Source organism: Chiloscyllium punctatum, chromosome 39 (genome assembly GCF_047496795.1).
Source record: "Chiloscyllium punctatum isolate Juve2018m chromosome 39, sChiPun1.3, whole genome shotgun sequence".
NCBI classification, from domain to species: domain Eukaryota; kingdom Metazoa; phylum Chordata; class Chondrichthyes; order Orectolobiformes; family Hemiscylliidae; genus Chiloscyllium; species Chiloscyllium punctatum.
The window spans coordinates 62,644,402-62,665,583 of NC_092777.1; the positions used below are offsets into that span (position 1 = coordinate 62,644,402).

At 47.2% G+C, this 21,182-nt stretch overlaps 1 protein-coding gene across 6 annotated transcripts in view; it reads left to right on the forward strand.

Annotated features, from left to right (window-relative positions):
* The first annotated feature begins 1,118 nt into the window (after positions 1-1,118).
* rhbdl3 (rhomboid, veinlet-like 3 (Drosophila)) overlaps positions 1,119-21,182 on the forward strand; it is a 65,589-nt gene continuing 45,525 nt past the window's right edge. For 2 of the 6 annotated variants that reach the window (XM_072558919.1, XM_072558918.1), the window contains exons 1-2: positions 2,399-3,227; positions 9,938-9,961. In XM_072558919.1, the coding sequence (XP_072415020.1) occupies positions 3,111-3,227; positions 9,938-9,961 (141 nt within the window). In that variant the 5' untranslated portion in view covers positions 2,399-3,110. Of the gene's footprint in view, positions 1,149-2,398; positions 3,228-9,937; positions 9,962-21,182 lie in introns of those variants that run through there. The other 4 variants (XM_072558915.1, XM_072558914.1, XM_072558917.1 and 1 more) reach the window with 4 other exon arrangements.

Sequence of the window (21,182 nt, forward strand, 5' to 3'; positions counted from 1 at the left end):
TCTCTCCTTACCTGTCCTGTTGGCATTAATATACTTTCAAAACACTTTCGGATTTCCATGCTCTCATTAAAAGGCGGAACAGGCGCGAGGGGCTGAATGGCCTACTCCTGTTTCTAACTGATTCTTTCATCAATATCGTGACCCCACCTTGAGCCCACCCCCTCTCGCCTGAAGGTGCTAACCCCCTGGAGTATTGAGCTGCCTCTCTGTCTTCTGAATGATCTCATATCCCCAAGTGTTAACCAGTTCCGCTCAGCTCACCTGCTTCACTCAGAATTCCTCACACTAAAATAAATGCCATCGGCCCTGCCAGGTTCTTTCCGCCTCGTCTATATCTGCACCGCCTTCCAGACTGACTTGGTGTTCCCTTCGATACTGTGTACCTCAGCTTTTCCTGTCCCTCCAGACTGCTCACCACTCGCCCTGCTTCAACCCCCCACCCACAGCACCACCACCCCCATCCGTTATAACTCGCAAGTTATATGTCTCTCGGTCTCTTTCTCCACAGGAACTGTTTGATATGACACTTCCATTAATATCTGCTTTGATTTGAAGTTTCCAGCTTATTTTAATTTTATTGTCTTCATTTGTTAACGGGCAGTACTCTGATTGTATCTGAATAAAAACAGGCTGCATCATTTCCAATCACTCTTTTTTTAAGTTTCACTAAAGCCACTAATATCTCCTCTCTCTGATCGCTAACATGTTCAAGTTTATCACAATCTATAGTACAGACAGATACACGAACTGTAATCGTTCCTACATGAAGGTTTGTCTAACACTCACACACAGGGGAGATTATCTGTGTGAATATGTTACAGCCCTTCATAACTCAAATGGCTTAACCTGCTTGTTTTGAGATCGCACTCTCCCAACTGTTGGCAATGATTTGACCTTTGGGGGTTGGTGTGGGAGGGGAGAGACAGAGCAAGGGGTGGGGGGGAGTCTGCGCTGATTTTCTCCAGAAACCCCGGTTGGATTTTGGATTCCTCGCTGTCTGCGTGTGGCAGGATTGAAACGAGAAGCAGAAACTCAGAGAGAGAGAGAGAGAGAAACGGCGAGACAGAGGGAGAGAGACAGAGAGAGAGAGAGAGAGTGGGGGGGGGGGGGGGGGTGAGCCGAGCTGGGACGGAGTCCGCCCAGAACAGGTACCGCTTGCCAGCCAGGGGCAAGATCCCATTCGGGGACCAAGGGGGGGGGGGGGCACCAGGACAAGTGGGAAATGGGGAGGGGAAGGGACGGAGTGGGATAGGGGTGGGGAAGGGGAGGGTGGGGGGCTGGCAGGGGGTATAGGCGAGGGACGGAGCGGAAAAAGTGAGGGCGGGAATAGAGAGGGGGGTGGGACGCGGCAGGAAGGGGTGGGGGCTTAGGGAGGGGGAGTGGGAACGGAGGGGTGGGGATGTGGGTAGGTGGGGAGGGGGTGAGGGTGGGGGTGAGGGTGAGGATGGAGTGGGGGTGAGGGTAGGGTGGGTGTGTGGGTGAGGGTGGGGTGAGGTTGAGGTGAGGGTGAGAGTGGGGGTGGGGGTGAGGGTGAGGGCGTGGGTGAGGGTGAGGGTGGGGTGAGGGTTGGTGTCAGGGTGAGGATGGGGGTGGGGGTGCGTGGGTGAGGGTGAGGTTGGGTATGGGGTGAGGGTGGGGGTGGGGTTTGGGGTGAGAGTGTGAGTAGGGGCGGGGGTGGGGTGAGTAGGTGAGGGTGAGGGTGGGGGTGAGTGGGTGAGGGTGGGGGTGGGGATGGGGGTGAGGGTGGGGGCTGGGGTAGGGGTGAGGGTGGGGGTGAGGGTGAGGGTGGGGGTGAGGATGGGGGTAAGGGTGGGGGTGAGGGTGTGGGTAAGAGTGAGGGTGAGGGTGGCGGTGAGGGTGGGGGTGGGGGTGAGCGTGGGTGTGAGGGTGACTGGGTGAGGGTGAGGGTAGGGGTGAAGGTGGGGGTGAGGGTGGGGGGTGAGGGTGTGCGTGGGGGTGGGGTTTGGGGTGGGGTGAGGGTGGGGGTGAGGATGAGGGGTGAGGTTGGGGGTGGGGGTGGGGGTGAGGGTGAGGGTGGGGGTGAAGGTGGGCTGGGGGGTGAGGGTGTGCGTGGGGGTGGGGTTGGGGTGGGGGGTGAGGGTTTGGGTGGGGGCGGGGGTGGGGGTGAGGGTTGGGGATGAGGGTGGGGTGTGAGGGTGGGGCTGGGGGTGGGGGGTGAGGGTGAAGGGTGAGGTTGGGGGTGGGGGTGGGGGTGAGGTTAGGGTTGGGGGTGGGGGGTGAGGGTTTGGGTGGGGGCGTGGGTGGGGGTGAGCGTTGGGGGTGAGGGCAGGGCTGGGGGTGGGGATGAGGGTGAGGGTGAGGGTGGGGGTGTGGGTGGGGATGGGGGTGAAACCCCGCTGGGCCGGTCCGGGTCCCCTGTGGCGGGGGATACCCCGATGACTCCGGGTCCGGGTCTGGGTCCCTGTCCCGGGTCTGTCCCGGGCCTGGGTCTGGGTTTGGGTCTGAATCCCGGAGCGGGGTGTGTGCAGCCCCCGGCTGGCCCGGGTTGGCTCAGTCTGAAACTGTCCGGAAAAAGAACTTTTTAAAAGAATTACTTGAACAGACGGTGACTTTTTAAATCGCGCTCCACCTGTAACTCTCAGGATCCACCAGGTTCAGGCGAAACAACTTAACCCCAAAATTCAAGCCTGGGTCCCCGTGCCAATCCCGCATTATTCCCGGGTCAATCCCGTATCTGTCCCGGGTCCCTGTGCCAGGTCTGTCCCAAATCACTCCTGGGTCTCACTTTCGGGTCAGTCTCCGGTCTCACTGCCGGGTCTCTATCCCTGTCCCAGGTCTCTGCCCCTGTCCCGGGTCAGTCCCGGATCTCAGTCCCTGGTCCTTGTCCCTGTCCCAAGTCTCTGTCCTGCCCCGGGTCTGTCCCAGGTCTCACTGCCGGGTATCTGTCCTGTCCCGGGTCTGTCCCGGGTCTGTCTCGGGTCTCACTGCCGGGTATCTGTCCTGTCCCGGGTCTGTCCCAGGTCTCTGTTCCTGTCCTGGGTCTGGCTCTGACTCTCTGCTCCTTCGTGACCCACAGGGCCCTGAGTGAGGGGGGGACAATGAAGAAGCCTCTGGCCGGAGAGCGAGCCTGATCGCGGGCTCCAGGCGGGATGGAGGAGGGAGAGACGGAGCCAGGCAGCTCGCAGCCCCCGGCCTCTGGGAACCCGGAGGGAGACGGCATCGTGGAACTGGGGAGCAGCGAGGGACTGCCTCTGGGTACCGAGGATGTAAGTTCGGCTCTGCTTCTATATCTGTGTCAGTGTCTCTGTGTCAGTGTGTGTCTGTGTCAGTGTCTGTGTGGGTCAGAGTCTCTGTCTCTGTGTGTGTCAGTGTCAGTGTCAGTGTCTCTGTGTCAGTGTGTGTCTGTGTCAGTGTGTGTCTGTGTCAGTGTCTCTGTGTCTGTGTGTGTCAGTGTCAGTGTCTCTGTGTCAGTGTGTGTCTGTGTCAGTGTGTGTCTGTGTCAGTGTCTCTGTGTCTGTGTGTGTCAGTGTCAGTGTCAGTGTCTCTGTGTCAGTGTCAGTGTGGGTTTGTGTCAGTGTCTCTGTGTCAGTGTGAGTCAGTGTCTCTGTGTTTGTGTGTGTCTGTGTCAGTGTCTCTGTGTCTGTGTGTGTCAGTGTCAGTGTGTGTCTGTGTCAGTGTGTATCTGTGTCAATGTCTCTGAGTCAGTGTCAGTGTGGGTCTGTATCTCTGTGTCTGTGTCTGTGTGTGTCAGTGTCTCTGTGTTTGTGTGTGTCTGTGTCAGTGTCTCTGTGTCAGTGTCAGTGTGGGTCTGTGTCTCTGTGTCAGTGTCAGTGTGTGTCAGTGTCAGTGTGTGTCTGTTTCTGTGTGTGTCAGTGTCTGTGTTTGTGTGTGTCTGTGTCAGTTGTCTCTGAGTCAGTGTAAGTGTGGGTCAGTGCCTCTATGTTTGTGTGTGTCAGTGTCAGTGTGGGTCTGTGTCTCTGTGTCTGTGTCAGTGTGTGTCAGTGTCTCTGTGTCAGTGTGTGTCTGTGTCAGTGTCTCTGTGTCAGTGTCAGTGTGGATCTGTGTCAGTGTGTGTCTGTGTCTGTGTGTATCTGTCAGTGTCTCTGTGTCAGTGTCAGTGTCAGTGTCTCTGTGTTTGTGTGTGTTTGTGTCAGTGTCTCTGTGTCACTGTCAGTGTGGGTCAGTGTCAGTGTCTGTAACAGTGCCCGTGTGTGTGTCTCTGTGTGTGGGAGGCTGTGAGAGAGGGTTTATACAGTCTTGAGTTTGAGGGGGTGAGATTGTGAGGGTCAGTATGTCTGCAAATCAATGTTAGTGTATCTGTTGGTGTAATTGTCTGTGTCACCCGTCTCTGTGTGAGTATTTTTTAATGTCCCTGGGTGCTTTGATGACTGATGTGTAGAGTTTTCGTTGTTGTATATGTTTTTATAACCCCACTGTCACTGTGTCTGTGCATTATTCCTTTTAGCCTCCTTTCCATTTTGATCTTGCTCTATAATTCTTTCTGGATCTTTCACAATTTGCCTGTTTACAACTCTCTGTATAAATCTGTGCCCCAGTATCTGTGGCCCGACACAATGTCCCTATGTCTTCAGTGGACGCATGTTCCTCTGTTAATGCCAGTGTCTGTGACAGTGTTGGTGTCGCTCCGTCCGAATGTCTGAGGCAAAGTCAGTGCGATAGTATCCCCCTGTGAGTGTTAGTGTGATAATGTCCCTCTGTGTATCAGCGTTTCTGTGTCTCTCACGTCCTTTCTAAGTGTTTTTCTGCGCTTTTCAATATATCCTCCTATTGCTTTGCCCCATCTCCCGATTGTCTGAGTCATTCATTTTCTTGCTTTGCCTACATTTCCATCTGTCTCTGTTGCACTAGGGGTGTCCAAACAGACAGCTCAGAAATCCAGTCCTGGTCCCCCAGGTAACCCACCCTAATCACTTTCGGGATTAACCTGTTTGGATGTTAAGAGTCTGGAAGTTTAGAATGAGCTGTTGCTCTTGGTGGGTGAATCGTGAACAAAACGCTGAGATCTGTTGGAACGAGTGATTTGTGGTACCTGGGAATGGTTGGGATTGCAAAATTACTCATTGTGTGTGCCCGCGCTGTTTCCCTGTAAATGTATGTAGCTGATGGAGGTGAGTTCTGGATTAGTGGTGCTGGGAGAGCACAGCAGGTCAGGCAGCATCCAAGTAGCTTCGAAATCGACGTTTCGGGCAAAAGCCCTTCATCAGGAATAAAGCACCACTAATCCAGAATCTGGTTTCCAGCATCTGCAGTCATTGTTTTTACCTCCCTGATGGAGGTGAGTTCCCACTCCCTGTTCTAGCTGTGCTTCCCATTGGAGTCTATGCGTCCATGACCCTTTTTCTACGCGGGCACCTGTGCCTGGCCCATTCTGCTTGAATGTTTCTCTGAAGCCTGTGTGTCTTCCACAGTTTTCATGTTTTCGAATCTCTCCGTGGATATGTTTGTTTAATTATGTGCACCACTTTTGTATCTTCATTCAGTCTCCGCGTCTACCGCTGTCTCTATGTATCTTCTATATAAAAGAATGCCGTAGTCAGGAAAGTGTCTTTGGCAAACATTTGTTTTTTTTGCTCGGGGAGCCAGGGGAACTGTGTGTGATTTTTGGCTACAATACTATCATACATCAATGTGTCTGAGTGCACCAGTGCCAACTGGAATAAAGTTTCACTTTTATGAGAACTGTGGATCTTTAACAATGTTGTTTAAAGATATTTGAAACATGATGTCATTTCTAAACTCTAAACTTGTTGGGTTTGAATGGAGGACAGTGCTTCCCAAAGTGTGAGTCGGGACTTGAGGGGGATGGGGGGGGAGGGGGGGGGGGGAGTGTGTCTGAGGGTGGGTGGGGGGGGCATCACTAGCTCCAATGCAGCACTAGCTACAAGCCCCCCTCCCCTCCCCTGCCCTCCTGTAATAAAGTTTGTGCATATCCTCCCACCAAGGGTCTGGGACAGTTTCCACCCCTGAACTGGGTCATAGTGGGAAAAAGTGGGAGAGAAGTGGCGGAAGGGGAATTTCAAATGATACAACACTGAGCGATATGTTACTGGGATAATCCGTGTCTCCAGCTTTATGAGTATTTTAAAACAACCTGTAAGTGGTGTTATGACAAACCCCTAGCACAGGTGGGACGCAACACCTTCTACTCCAGAGGCGGGAACACTACCACCGTGTAACAAGAGCCCTCTCCAGCTTTGTACACTGTGGCAGTGATATTAGTGTTACAGCTAAGTCGTCAGCAATGTAACAGGGAGCTGGAATTAAACTCTTCCCACTTAATATTAGGAAAAGCTGCAGCAACAAAAGGATGTTATTGTAATTGATTTCTGCGTGTGATTTATTACATACGGGTTCTCAAATGAATGATGTTTATTGATTGCATTATAATGCTTTCAGCCAGTTTGTATGGGGGGGGGCGGGAGGGGGATGGATGGCTGGTTCTAACACGTGAACATAGAAGTGCCTCCTGCTTCCTTGTCATCAGCTGCTGATATTGCTGGGCTAGACCGAGGCAAGTGAAATCTACACTGATGCTGAGTTAAACAGTTACACGGGGACAGGGGGAGGTTGTGGGATTTGCTGTTCAGTTTTCTTCCGTATCTGTCCTTTAAAGGGGGTAAGCTGATCAGGGTTCTCACTCTTAATCTCTACTTGGTGACCCCTGTTTTAACGTGCGACGTCGGGTGCGATGCCCACTATGGTCGAATAGCTTGCCACCATTCACAACCTGACGTGGCACATGGCAGTGTCCATTTAGTGACTGTTTGTGATATTGTTCACCCTCCCCTGTCCCAGTAGTATCCTTGCACGAAGATGAAAATGAAGTGTGGAAACATTAATTATCAGTAATGTTTCTGTTAATCTCAAAGTGCATTCCTTTGTCAAAGAGTAACATTTAATGTCCTGACCTTCGATTTCAGTCATTACAAGACATTGTCAGCACAAACATTCAGACAAGAGGAAGCAAAATCTTCCTAAGACCCTTGTCATGTTTAGTATATTATAGCCACTGGTCTACTTTTCACTTTGAATTGTCCCATGGAGTGTGTGGCAAATGTTCCACCAGCCCCACTTTATTTTCACCATATCTGACCCATGCTGAACTTTGGCTTCACAAAGTCTGTGCTCCACCAATCCCCTGTCAGGCCCATGAGTGAGTGTTCAGCTGTTCAACCCATGTGGTCTTCACAATGGAGTCTGATGGTGTCCTCAGCTCAGACTTCAGTGCAGACTGTGAGTCACTGGCAGATATAGGCAGCTTCAACATAGAGTCATAGAGATGTACAGCACGGAAACAAACCCTTCAGTCCAACCCGTCCATGTCGACCAGATATCCCAATCCAATCTATTCCCACCTGCCAGCACCCGGCCCATATCCCTCCAAACCCTTCCTATTTATATACCCATCCAAATACCTCTTAAATGTTGCAATTGTACCAACCTCCACCACATCCTCTGGCAGCTCATTCCTTTCACGTACCACCTTCTGTGTGAAAAAGTTGCTCCTTAGGTCTCTTTTATATCATTCCCCCTCTCACCCTAAACCTGTGCCCTCCAGTTCTGGACTCCCTGACCCCAGGGAAAAGACTTTGCCTATTTACCCTATCCCATGCCCCTCATAATTTTATAAACCTCTATAAGGTCACCCATCAGCCTCTGACACTCCAGGAAAAACAGCCCCAACCTGTTCAGCCTCTCCCTGTAGCTCAAATCCTCCAACCCTGGTAACATTCTTGTAAATCTTTTCTGAACCTTTTCAAGTTTCACAACATCTTTCCGATAGGAAGGAGACCAGAATTGCACGCAATATTCCAACAGTGGCCTAACCAATGTCCTGTACAGCTGCAACATGACCTCCCAACTCCTGCACTCAACACTCTGACTGATAAAAGAAAGCATACCAAATGCCTTCTTCACTATCCTATCTACCTGCGACTTCACTTTCGAGGAGCTATGAACCTGCCCTCCAAGGTCTCTTTGTTCAGCAACACTCCCTAGGTCCTTACAATTAAGTGTATAAGTCTTGCTAAGATTTGCTTTCCCAAAATGCAGCACCTCGCATTTATCCAAATTAAACTCCATCTGCCACTTCTCTGCCCATCTTTGAGCTGTCAATCTGGAGCCTGGGACCATAGCAGCTCATTGCAGGCTTTGGGTCACCTCTCAAGCTGACAGTGACCACTTCAACATTAAGAAGGAAGGAATTAATTTGCATTTATAAAGCGCCTCTCACAACCTCAAGACATTTGAAAGCATTTTGCAGCCAACTGTTGTTGCTGCTGTATTGTGTGCAAGGTGGAAGCCAATTGGGCACAGCAAGATCCCACAAGCAGCAATGAGGGAAATGACCAGATAACCTGCTTTACCTTGAGTGAAAGGTAACTATTGGCCAGGACACTAGGAAAACCCCTTGCTTTTATTCAAAATAGTCTTATCAAATGTTGAAAGGGTACCTCAACTTAATATCTGTAAGGCAGCACCTCTGCTAGTGTTGCACTCCCTCAGTAGGGTATCTGCTGAGATCAGACTCTGAAGTTTGTAGAGTTGAGTTTGAATTCACGACCTTCTGATTCAGAGGCAATATTGCTGACACCCACAAGCTCACTGCTATGTTTATATCCTGACCCCTGTTTACCAATAGGGAGGTGGCAATGGAGAGTTTGGATATCTGCCATTGATCTTTATTGAACAGCACAAACCCTGATACGGATCAGACTCTGGAGAAAATATCATAATTGCAGCTTAATGTAAAGGGCTTCTGAGGAGAACCATATACAATCTGAGATACTTCTTCAATTCTTAAGAATGTAGCAGATGGATCGGATTTGTCCAGGACAGAGCAGTTAGTGAGGGGCTGAGATACAATCTTAGCAACATGGGAGTAGGTTTCTTGAGGATGGTCTGGTGCTGCATTAGTAACACTGACAGCGGGTTATTATAGACGCAGGAATTGTTGTCATTAAGGCAAGTGAAAGCATTTAGATCAATTAGATCCTTCATCAGTGTGACGTCTATGTTGGATTGAACTGGATATGGGGGCAGAAGGGTGGGTGGGCAGCATGATAGCTCAGTGGTTAGCACTGCTGCCTCACGGTGCCAGGGACCCGGGTTCAATTCCAGCCTCAAGTGACTATCTGTGTGGAGTTTACACATTCTCTCCGTGTCTGTGTGGGTTTTCTCCCACAGTCCCAACGATGTATAGGTCAGGTAGATTGGCCATGGGGGATTGCAAGGGTAGAGAGGTGGCTCTGGGATGCTCTTTGGAGAGTTAGTGTGAACCTGAAGGGCCTGCTTCCACACCGAAGGGATTCAATGATTATATTCCAAACTACTCTGATCCACATGTTCTTCTACTCAAGAACTTAATGCTGAAAGGTGGCCAGCTATTCAACCATAGGGTCATCACAGCCAACACTCATCAGCTCCCCCTTGCCTGAATTGTACCAGTTAAATTAAAGACTTTAATCTAAATATAACAAGGCATGCAGCTTGAGAAGTGGAAAGTGCGTACAATAAACCTTCACTTGCGGGTTTTTAACAAATTGGAGGTGTTATATAAACGTAAGTTGTTGTTTGGCCAGTATTAAAGGAGAGGGTATTCTGTCGACCTAAGCAATACATGTCAAAATGTTATTTTACCTAAGAAGTTCTTCTGAAAAGTTTGAATCATTAAACTCCCCAAATGTAAGCTCAAAATTCTCGATTTGTTTTACTGCACAAGTTCCATCAAGTTCAAATCAGAACATTTCTGCAAAGTGTAATATCATTAGGAATGTGTTATATTTACTGGCTGCACCAGGATGTATCATATGTGTATTAGCTACACTGCATTTATTTATATTGTTATAGTGTTATTTATATTGAGTAGACCAGAATGCAATGTATAAGTGTTACTGTGAGCTGGTCTTATTCTGCTTTTCTCTCCCCTCTATATGTACATCACTGACTCCGAAAGCACTGGAAAGTCTTTTTTGACCAGGTAAGTGTTCATTTAAAACAAACATTTGCTTATTGAGTTTTTGACCTGTTACTCGATTTGTCCAGTTGGTAATTCTGGGGAGTTGGAGGTTGGTTAGCTTATGGGCTGGACAGCTAGTTTGTGATGCCAACAGTGTAGGTTCAATTCTTGCACCAGCTGAGAATAACTCTCCCCTTGCTTGCTGCTCCGACATTGTAGCATTCCCTCAGTACTGCACTGTTGGTCAGGTTAATAAACTGGGTTTGAATTCATTATTTTCTGAATACGAGACACTTGTCACAGCAATCCATGGCTGATACTCATTGCTGCATTATTTAAATATTTGTGTTTCAAAATAAGCTTGCGAATATATTGTCTGATTCATTTCCAGGGAAGCCTATTAACGTTTTTGTACCCAATAGTGTTTCGAAAGTGAGGGGGGTGGGTGGTGTGGACATTTTGGAGGAAGAATTTGATTCTCGCACTAAAAGTGACACACTGGTCCAATTTTGAAACATCTCTGGGAAATCTTGGGTCAGAGAGACTGGGAAGTGATTTGCTTCAGCTATTTCTTCTTGTTTGCTGTGAAAGATTCTGAATGGATTAATTGCCAGCAACTTGTGTCACTCAAGCCTTGTAAACAGTAACACGCACTCCTGTTACAAACAGAGTGATTTCCAATTCTGTATGTTCCCTTTCCCTGACCCTAACACTCACATGGGCCTATCATTAGGTAAGATAAAGCAGTCAGTTAGGGCCAGGACCCAAAGGGAGTAGAATGTAAGCAATAGGGGCAGGAGGAGGCCATTTGTCCCCTCAAGCCTGCCACTCCCCCCATTCTCTCATTCAGTAAGATCACAGGTGATCTTCCCCAGGCTTCAACTCCTCTTTGGTGCAAGCTCCTCACTGACCTCAACTCCTTGACATTTCAAAGATCTACCTCCTTCGTCTTTAAATACTTTCAATGATCTAGCCTCCACAACTCTTTCTGGGTCAAGAATATCTGATATTTACTACACTCTGGAAGCAGAAATTTCTCCGCATCTCAGTTTTAAATGAGTGCAATTAGCTGTAATACAAGAAATAGGTATAGGTAGGAATAGGTCCAGTCAAGGACAGTAGTGGGAAGTTGCATGTGGAGGCTGAAGAGATTGGGGGGACACTGAATGAATACTTTTCGTCAGTATTCACTCAGGAACAGGACACTGTTGCTGATGTGAATATTGAGTCACAAGTGATTAGAATGGATGGCTTTGAGGTATGTAGGGAAGAGGTGTTGGAAATTCTGGAAAAGGTGAAAATACAAAAGTCCCCTGGGCCTGATGGCATTTATCCTAGGATTCTCTGGGAAGCAAGGGAGGAGATTGCAGAGCCATTGGCCTTGATTTTTATGTCCTCGTTGTCTACAGGAATAGTGCCAGAAGACTGGAGGATAGCAAATGTGATAGCAAGAAGGGGAGTAGGGATAACCCTAGTAACTATAGGCCGGTGAGTCTCACTTCTGTTGTGGGCAAAGTCTTAGAGAGAATTGTAAGGAATAGGATTTATGAACATCCGGATAGGAATAATGTGATCAAGGATAGTCAGCATGGTTTTGTGAAGGGCAGGTCGTGCCTCACAAACCTTATTGAATTCTTCGAGAAAGTGACTAAGGAGGTGGACGAGGGGAAAGCGGTAGATGTGATCTATATGGATTTTAGTAAGGCGTTTGATAAGGTTCCCCATGGTAGGCTACTGCAAAAGATACGGAGGTATGGCATTGAGGGTGAGTTGGAGGTTTGGATTAGGAATTGGCTGGCTGGAAGAAGACAGAGGGTAGTAGTTGATGGTAAAGGTTCATCTTGGAGTGCAGTTACTACCGGTGTTCCGCAAGGATCTGTTTTGGGACCATTGCTGTTTGTCATTTTTATAAATGACCTGGAGGAGGGGCTAGAAGGTTGGGTGAGCAAGTTTGCGGATGATACGAAAGTCGGTGGAGTTGTTGACAGTGAGGAAGGATGTGGCAGGTTACAGCGGGATATAGATAAGCTGCAGAGCTGGGCAGAACGGTGGCAAATGGAGTTCAATGTAGGTAAATGTGAAGTGATTCACTTTGGTAAGAGTAACAAGAAGATGGGGTACTGGGCTAATGGTCGGATACTTGGTAGTGTGGATGAACAGAAGGATCTTGGTGTCCATGTACACAGATCTCTGAAAGTTGCCACCCAGGTAAATAGTGCGGTGAAGAAGGCATATGGCGTACTGGCTTTTATTGGTAAAGGAATTGAGTTCCGGAGTCCTGAGGTCATGTTGCAGTTGTATAAGACTCTGGTGCGGCCGCATCTGGAGTATTGTGTGCAGTTTCGGTCGCCATATTATAGGAAGGATGTGGAGGCACTGGAACAGGTGCAGAGGAGGTTTACCAGGATGTTGCCTGGTATGGTAGGAAGATCGTATGAGGAAAGGCTGAGGCACTTGGGGCTGTTTTCATTGGAGAAAAGAAGGTTTAGGGGTGACTTGATAGAGGTGTACAAGATGATTAGGGCTTTAGATAGGGTTGACCATGAGAACCTTTTTCCATGTATGGAGTCAGCTATTACGAGGGGGCATAGCTTTAAATTAAGGGGTGGTAGGTATAGGACAGATGTTAGGGGTAGATTCTTTACTCAGCGAGTTGTGAGTTCATGGAATGCCCTGCCAGTAGCAGTGGTGGACTCTCCCTCTTTATGGACATTTAAACAGGCATTGGATAGGCATATGGAGGATAGTGGGCTAGTATAGGTTAGGTGGGCTTGGATCGGCGCAACATCGAGGGCCAAAGGGCCTGTACTGCGCTGTATTTTTCTATGTTCTATGTTCTGTAAATATGGCAGCGGCAGCAGCAGTAGATAATATATGGCAGATCCCATAAACAGTACACCATCCGGAAAGGTGTCACAGGGAATCCACAGAGATTGGGCAGACTTTGTGAAGCTCAACTGTTGGGCTGGTTGGAAGACCGGAGTTTGGAGGTGGGTGAGAGAGTCATGAGCCACAAACAATGGCGCAAGAGCACCACTAAAGGTGGGAGGCTGTAATAACAGCGCGACCTGTTTACATAGAAAGTTCCTGTTATAAAAGTGGACCCTGCAGCTCATAATGGATCAAAGTTCATAACAATTGCAATGAAAAGATCATAACAAGATCTTACAAATTTTGATTTTTTAATCCATGTTCCTGGGATATTTTCTGCATTAGTAGCTACTCAGAGTTGGCTGACTTAAGCTTGAAGAGAAGTCCCTTTCATTAATTGAAGGCACTGAAGATTGACTGTATGAAGTATTTAGGAATGTTGAACTAATTCCTATTATTGTGGAAGCAAAGATGATATGGGCCACCACCCATGCAAACAATAACATGCTGCCCAGAAGGGGCAGTGTCACTAGAAGCCAACTCTTTTATATCAGTTTATACGGAGAAGGGTGGCATAGTGGCTCAGTGGTGCTGCCTTACAGTGCCAGGGACCCAGGTTCAATTCCAGCCTTGGATGACTGTCTGTGTGGAGATTGCACACTCTCCCTGTGTCTGTGTGGGTTTCCTCCCACATTCCAAAAACGTGCAAGTCAGGTGAATTGGCCATGCTAAATTATCCATAGTCTTAGGTGCAATAGCTGGAGGGAAATGGGTCTGGGTGGATTACTCTTCGGAGAGTTGGCGTGGATTTGTTGGGCTGAAGGGCCTGTTTCCACACGGTAGGGAATCTAATCTCCAGAAACATTTTGGATCTGAGCCAGAGGTAGGGACACTACCACTGCATCACAAGGGGCCCCAGAAGTTTGTTGTTTTATTAAAAAACACTCTACCCTTTTGACTCATTGAACAAGTAGCTACAAGCACTCAGAAGGCAGCTCTACTTTTACATTATAAATACCTTTTTTCTCAATGTGGAGATATTTATTTCAAAGTAGGAAATTGGTAAGGAATGTACTTATCAGTAGAAATTCTCCCTTTCATGTACCACCACAGTGATATCAATTATTATTGACGTAGTCAGCCAGACACATCTTCAGTGATGATTCATCAGTTGCCTAGGTATAAGATATGACACCATAAATGGAGGAGCAAACTATAATGATTGTTCCTGGACTCATCTCCATGTTCAGGAAATGCCTTTGGAGAATAATTTTCAAATACTGTCTGTCCAAAGAGAGAGTTGGTGTGGGTGACAATGTGCTGTCATTTGGACAAGGTTCTGAAGTGATGATCCATCGAAGGATCTCCTCGGTAACCAAACTCCACTGAGAATTAGCTGTCCTCATTCAATGCTGGAGCTGTTCTAGTTGATGGTTAAAGGGAGCGGCAGTTCTGACACTGACAATCTTGGGGCTGTTGTGGTGAGTACAGGGGTAGGATGCTCACTGCGGTGAGATTGTGAAAGGAGACTGAGGAGTTGGGGCTGACTAGAAGGCAGTGCCTTCACATGGAGAGAGGATGAAGAAGTTGGGCAGATTGTGCCTCTCACCCACTCTTCACTGCCATTAGTGGGAGTTCCTGGGTGTTGGAGTAAGGCACATACACACCACTGAAGATGCACAGCCAATTTGCATTTTATTTAGTTTATGGCAGATTTATTTTCCCAGCTTATTTTTGATCAACTTACCAAGTAAGAGAATCAAATTAAGAACCTGCATTTATATAACACCTTTTGCAACCTCAGGATATCCCAAAGTACAGTACTTTAAAACCAATTAAGTACTTCTGAATCATTGTGACTGTTCTAAAGCAGGAGCTAATTTGGGCACAGCAAGATCCAACAAACACTGTGATAATGAGTTAAGAGTCTATTTCAGTGATGTTGATTGAGGGATAAATATTGGACACCAAAATCCCCATCAGCACAAAAAACTCTTTAGTTCTCATTGGTAGATGTGGCTTATACCCCTGTTCCCCTTTCTGACACACACACAACACACACACACACACACACACACACACAAAACACTTCTGAAATCAGTTTGCGAATTATCCACTTTTATTTTTAGGTACAATTGACGTGGTTGCCAAAATCTCAGTGAGAAAGTGCCAAGATTCACAGGTACAGCTGAGGATTGTCAATGGCACATCAGCAAATCTACTGCCTGCAACAAGGCAAATTACTTCACTTTTGTTTGCAAAAATATATTTTATTTGTAAAATAACCAATACATTTTTTAACTCATTTGTGGGATGTGGGTGTCACTGACATTTGACATATTGTCTGACCCTAGTTGCCCTTGAGAAGATGGGGGTGAACTGCTTTGCAAACATTTCAAAGTGGTTATTATAGAAACACAAAACATGCAACTTCTCTCAGTTGAGATTGTTGCACTCTGAGCCAATTAACTGTGACATTAACCGAGTACAACCGAGTTCCTGAACAAGCGTGCAGCCTGAGGAGTCCCACATGTTATCAACCCCTTGGTGTACTGTGGCTGGAAGGCCTTTCACAGAAGCCTTTTCCCACTCTACCTTTGCCATCTCTACCCCAAACATTAGTGTGATCCCTTAGCATCCACTCTTGGACCTCAGGATCTACGTTCCTCTCATTTCTCCAGTTGCTGTGTGGACCTCAATGGTTCGTGTGCTTCAGTACGACATGCTGATCGTGTGCAGTTCTGGAATCCACATTATCGGAGGGATGTGATAGCACTGGAGAGGACTCAGAGGAGATTTACCAGGGTGTTGCCTGGGTCGGCGAGTTTCAGTTATGAAGAGAGATGGGACAGACTGAGTTTGCTTCCCTTAGAGCAGAGGAGATAGAGGGAGATCAAGATTGAGATGTATAACATTATGATGGGCAGAAACAGGGTAGGTAGGAAGAAATTTTTCCCCTTAGTGGGATTTGTCAATGGCCAGGAGCCATAGATTTAAGGTAATGGGCAAGTGGTTTAATGGAGTTGCCAGGAAAAATTATTCCGCCCAGAGAGGGTGGGAATCTGGAACTCACTGCCTATAGATCCCTTATAACATTTAAAAAGTATTGAGATATAGATTAGTGATGTCAAGGCATGCAAGACAATGGACCAATTACTGGGAAATGGGATTAGTCTAGTTAGTTGGTTGTTTTGGACTAGTACAGACCCAATGGCCTAAAGGACCTCTTCTTGTGCTGCCGATCTCTAAGATTGGCTGCAGGGCCACTTTGAGGAAATGTTGTTTGGGACATGCTGGTCACCAACAGTCAGTCAAGGACAACTCCTTGTGCTGGAAGGCCAGTAGGTTTTGGGCAGAAACCCACAGTATTGAAGGAGTGTGATACTGTCCTTCTCAATGAAATGGTAGAGATCCTGGCTGCCTCAGCTGAATATAAAAGAGAGTACAGCAGTCCTCAGCAGCATCCTGGTCAAAAGGTATTAAAGAGTCATAGAGTCATACAGCATGGAAACAGACCCTTCGGTCCAACCCATCCATGCCAACCAGATATCCCAACCCAATCTAGTCCCACCTGCCAGCACCCGGCCCATATGCCTCCAAACCATTCCTATTGATATACCAACCCAAATGCCTCTTAAATGTTGCAATTATACCAGCCTGCACCACTTCCTCTGGCAGCTCATTCCATACATGTACCACCCTCTGTGTGAAAAAGTTGCCCCTTAGGTCTCTTTTCTATCTTACCCCTCTCACTCTAAGGATTAGGGAATTGTCTTTCAATGAACGAGGAGAAGCTGAGGGTTGTGGTGACAGGGAGGTTTTCTCTCTGGTGTGATGCTGTGTCTTTAGCTGAAACTGACTGCTTCGCTTGTTGTTGGGTCTCTGATAATGATGAACTGGTTGAGGGAGTGACCACACTGTGAGGTTGTTGAGAGAATAGTTACAATCAGACAATAAACCCGAGCAGGGGTTTTGACTCTCTGGCCTGAATTTGGTGGTGGACATTAGGACCACGTGCCCCTGGTTCTCTTGGGCTTCTTCTTGCTTCGGTGTCTGTGACATTGACCTACAGATCAGCCAAATTCGGGGCTCCCAAGCTGTCAGGTTGTTAACTCTGTTTGGATGTGATCCTGGAAGACCCTCCAACCAAGCAAACAGCTAATCCTCCTTCCCTGCTTCCAATATCATCATAACCCTTTCAACAAAAAGAATTCAGGCAATATATGAAAAAACAGTTTTTGAATGCCAAAAGATTTTTCTCCCAGTTTCCTTTGATGCCAACAGTGATTATTGGTTAATTCCTGGGGACTTATGGAGAATTAGGAACTGTACAATAGTTCTATCAATCAATCCCATTCTCTTTGTTCAACAATGAACTCGTCCTAACACACCCCGTCCTGACTTGGAATGACTGAAGGCAGAGGTGGACAGATTCCAGCTGGGAACACAGGTTACGGGGTGGAGCGGGGTTGGGGGGATGGTGGAATGTGGAGTTTGGAACACAAACAGATCAGCCATGACCTTATTGAATGGAGGAACAGATTGAAAGTCGAGTCGCAGGTAGATCTGATAGTGAAGAGTGCTTTCAGTATGCTCCCCTTTACTGGTTAGTGCATTGAGTACAGGAGTTGGGAGGTCATGTTGCGGCTGTACAGGACATTGGTTAGGCCACTTTTGGAATATTGCATGCAATTCTGGTCTCCTTCCTATTAGAAGGATGTTGTGAAACTTGCAAGGGTTCAGAAAAGATTTACAAGGATTTGGCCAGAGTTGGAGGATTTGAGCTATAGGGAGAGGCTGAGTAGTCTGGGGCTGTTTTCCCTGGAGCGTCAGAGGCTGAGGGGGGACCTTATAGCGGTTTACAAAATCATGAGGGGCATGGTTAGGATAAATAGGCAAGGTCTTTTCCCTGGGGTGGGGGAGTCCAGAACTAGAGGGTATAGGTTTAGGGTGAGAGGGGAAAGATATAAAAGGGACTTAAGGGGCAACATTTTCACGCAGAGGATGGTACGTGAATGGGATGAGCTGCCAGAGGAAATGGTGGAGGCTGGTACAATTATAACACTTAAAAGGCATCTGGATGGATATATGGATAGAAATGGTTTAGAGGGATATGGGCCAAGTGCTGGCAAATGGGTCTAGATTGGGTTAGGATATCTGGTTGGCATGGACGAGTTGGACCAAAGGGTCTGTTTCCATGCTGTATGTCTCGATGACTCTAATTGGAGGGGCCGAGTGGCCTACCACTACTCCTCATGTGTTGGTGTCCATCACCGTTCCTTCAGTGTTACTGGGTCAAAATCCTGGATCACCTACCTACAGCACGTGGACTGCAGCCATTCAAGAAGGCAGCTCAGGACCGCCTCCTTATGGGCAGTTCGGGACAGGCAATAAATGCTGGACCAGCCAGTAACACCTTCAGCCCATCAAGTCTGTGCTGGTCGAAAACCTCCAACTCATGATTCTAATCCACATCACGTGAGTGAATGTTTAAAACTCCCCCCTAATTGAGCTCAGACACAGCATTTGAATTGATCTGTGTTAGAGACACTGGGAGAAGCAGGGCAGCTGAGATTCTGGGGGCCCAGTGTACAGAGAGAGGTGGGGGGGTGTCTCACCACAGTTTGTATTGACATAGTAACAGCGTGCACACCTCTTAAATCTCTTTCATGTCACCCAGCATCACAGGATCTTGGCTGCAGAGTTTACTCTCTTCAGTCATGGTCAGAGGCAGTCCCTAAACTCATATAGCTTTGACAAATGGTTTGAAGAGAAAGCGAGAGATTCTGCTGACATATGGCACTGGATTTGGGAGGGGAGGGGTGGAGAAGGCATTGAATTACCTCCAGCTGGTGCCTTCACCCAGTAAACAGTAGCTCGGAGATTTCGAACCGTGCTGCTAATAAGATTCCGATTTACCCAGCAATGGGCTGTTCTGGCTTCGCTTCCCTCTGTGCTCAGTCCCATTGTTGGTAAAGACACTCAAACAATCATAACCCTCCCCTCTCCTCCACCACCATAACCACCCCCCTCCTCCTACTCTCCCTCCTCCCTCACGCATGAACAAACACCATTTATAACTGTTACAAACACAATGTTCACTGTAAAAGCAGTAATGGGGAAGGTCAGCCTCATGTATCAGGTCCAAATGCAGGGTGGGTAACTGTTCTACCATGAATAACTAATTCACTCTCAATGACCAGCCTCATACATACAAAAAAACTACTTGCTTAAGGTAAATGTTAGCACATTTACGCTGAATCCATCAGCGACTCTGAGTTTTGTCATTAACCGTCTTTTCCGATCTGTATTTCAGCAAGTCCTTTCTAAATCTGCTGCCTTGCTCTAATGAAGACAAAATACATTCCTAATTTTGCATTGTGAGTGCTAATCAAGCATTTGCATCTGATTATTTCCATGCGACTCAAATTATGTTAAATTTTGTGTGATCTAAAAGCACCTTCTTCTGTCTGCTCACTGATTTATCTTTTTTCATTCTGCTCCATTTTCTCACTTTCTTAATCCCTCTCTCTCCCAAACTCTTTAACCCCCTGTCCTTTTCCCATTTCCATCTGTGTCTCTCTTTTACCTCTATTCTGTCTATCCCACTCACCCCCTCTCTTTCTCTCATATTCCCCCTTCACTTTCTCTCTCTTTCTTGGACTATCTCATTCTCTCTCTCCATTTCTCTCTCTCTCACATACTGTGGATGACCTGTTTGGATACAATTACCATACAGCTATAAAAACATATATAATCTCATTTACAGTTGTCAACTTTAGCTGCTGAACAGGACCATCTGATTTGGGGCTCTCTCAGGAGAATGACAAACATGGTGGGTGTATGAGGGTTTGACTGGGTGAGACACTGCCTGCAGTTGGATGATAATGAGTGGGACCAATGTCTATCTGGGACAGACCATTGAGCTGGTTCCCTTACCCCTCCCCCTCCCCGTCTCTGTTGTCAAAATCAATGAATGAGAATGAGGCGAAGACTGCACTGGGCCACACAGACCCTGAACTTTAAGAGATCCTTTATTTTCAGCTGGAGCCGTGTCACATCATATTTTTCAAGAGGACTTTTGGTTTGATTCAGACACTGCTCTGAGCTTAATGAACCCCACACGGTGGGGGTTTTACTGAAGGTTTATTGACCCTGTTGTGCAGCTGTTTGAATGACTAGAGCACAGGAGGAGGGTATTTGGCCCATTGTCTCTGAACTCGTAAATTAAAACCCATTGTCTTTTGTATCTTGTGGTTTGACAGCAGTAACGTCTCGGAGTCAGAATCATCAAATCATTGACGGATACAGAACAGAATCAGAGTATTCAGCCCGTCATTGCCTGTGCTGGCTCTTTAGTAGACCTATCTGTTACTCCCACTGTCTTTCTATAAGACCATAAGGAGTAGCAACAGGAGTAGGCTATTCAGCCCCTCAAGCCTACTCTGCCATTCAATAGGATGATGGCTGATCAACACTTCTAATGTCCACTTTCCTGCTGTTTCTCTGTAACCCTCAATTACCCTCCTGATCAAAAATCTATCTGTCTCAGCCTTAAGAATACACAAGGCCTGTGCCCCCACAGCTCTCAGGGCAGCACGGTGGCTCAGTGGTTAGCACCGCTACCTCACAGCGGGTGTCTGTGTCTGTGTGGAGTTTGCACATTCTCCCCATGTCTGTGGGTTTCCTCCGGGTGCTCCAGTTTCCTCCCACAGTCCAACAATGTGCAGGTTACAAGGAATGGCCATGCTACAAAAAAAGTCCTGTAGTGTCCAGGATTGTGCAGGCTGAATGAATTAGCCACATTAAATGCAGGGTTATAGGGTTAGGGTGAGGGAGGTGGGTCTGGGTCTGGGTGGAATGCTCTTCGGAGGGTTGGTGCAGACTCCGATGGGCCGAATGACTTCTTTCTGTAGTGTAGGGATTCTGTGATTCTGTAAGGGGTTCCAAAGACTCTCAATCCTCTCAGAGAAGAAATTCCTCCGTATCTCAGTCTTAAAACTGGTGCCCTTTTATTCTGAGATGATACCCTCTGGTCCTGGGCTCTGGTATGAGGGGGAACATCCTGTCAGCATTGACCCTGTCAAACCCTTTAAGAAACCAATATGTTACAGTGAGATCATCTCCCATTCAAATTGAATTGAATTGAATTGAATTTATTGTCACATGAACCGAGGCACAGTGAAAAGCTTTGTCTTGTGAGCAATACAGGCAGGTCACAGAGTTAAGTAGCATAGATAGTAAATAATAGGTAAACAGCGGCAAAAACAAAAACACAGGTACAGGCGAATGTTAAGAGTTTGTGAGTAGTAATTTTTAAAAGTATGCTATTAAGTTTAAAGAGTGTAGAACGATTGTCGGAAATAGGAAA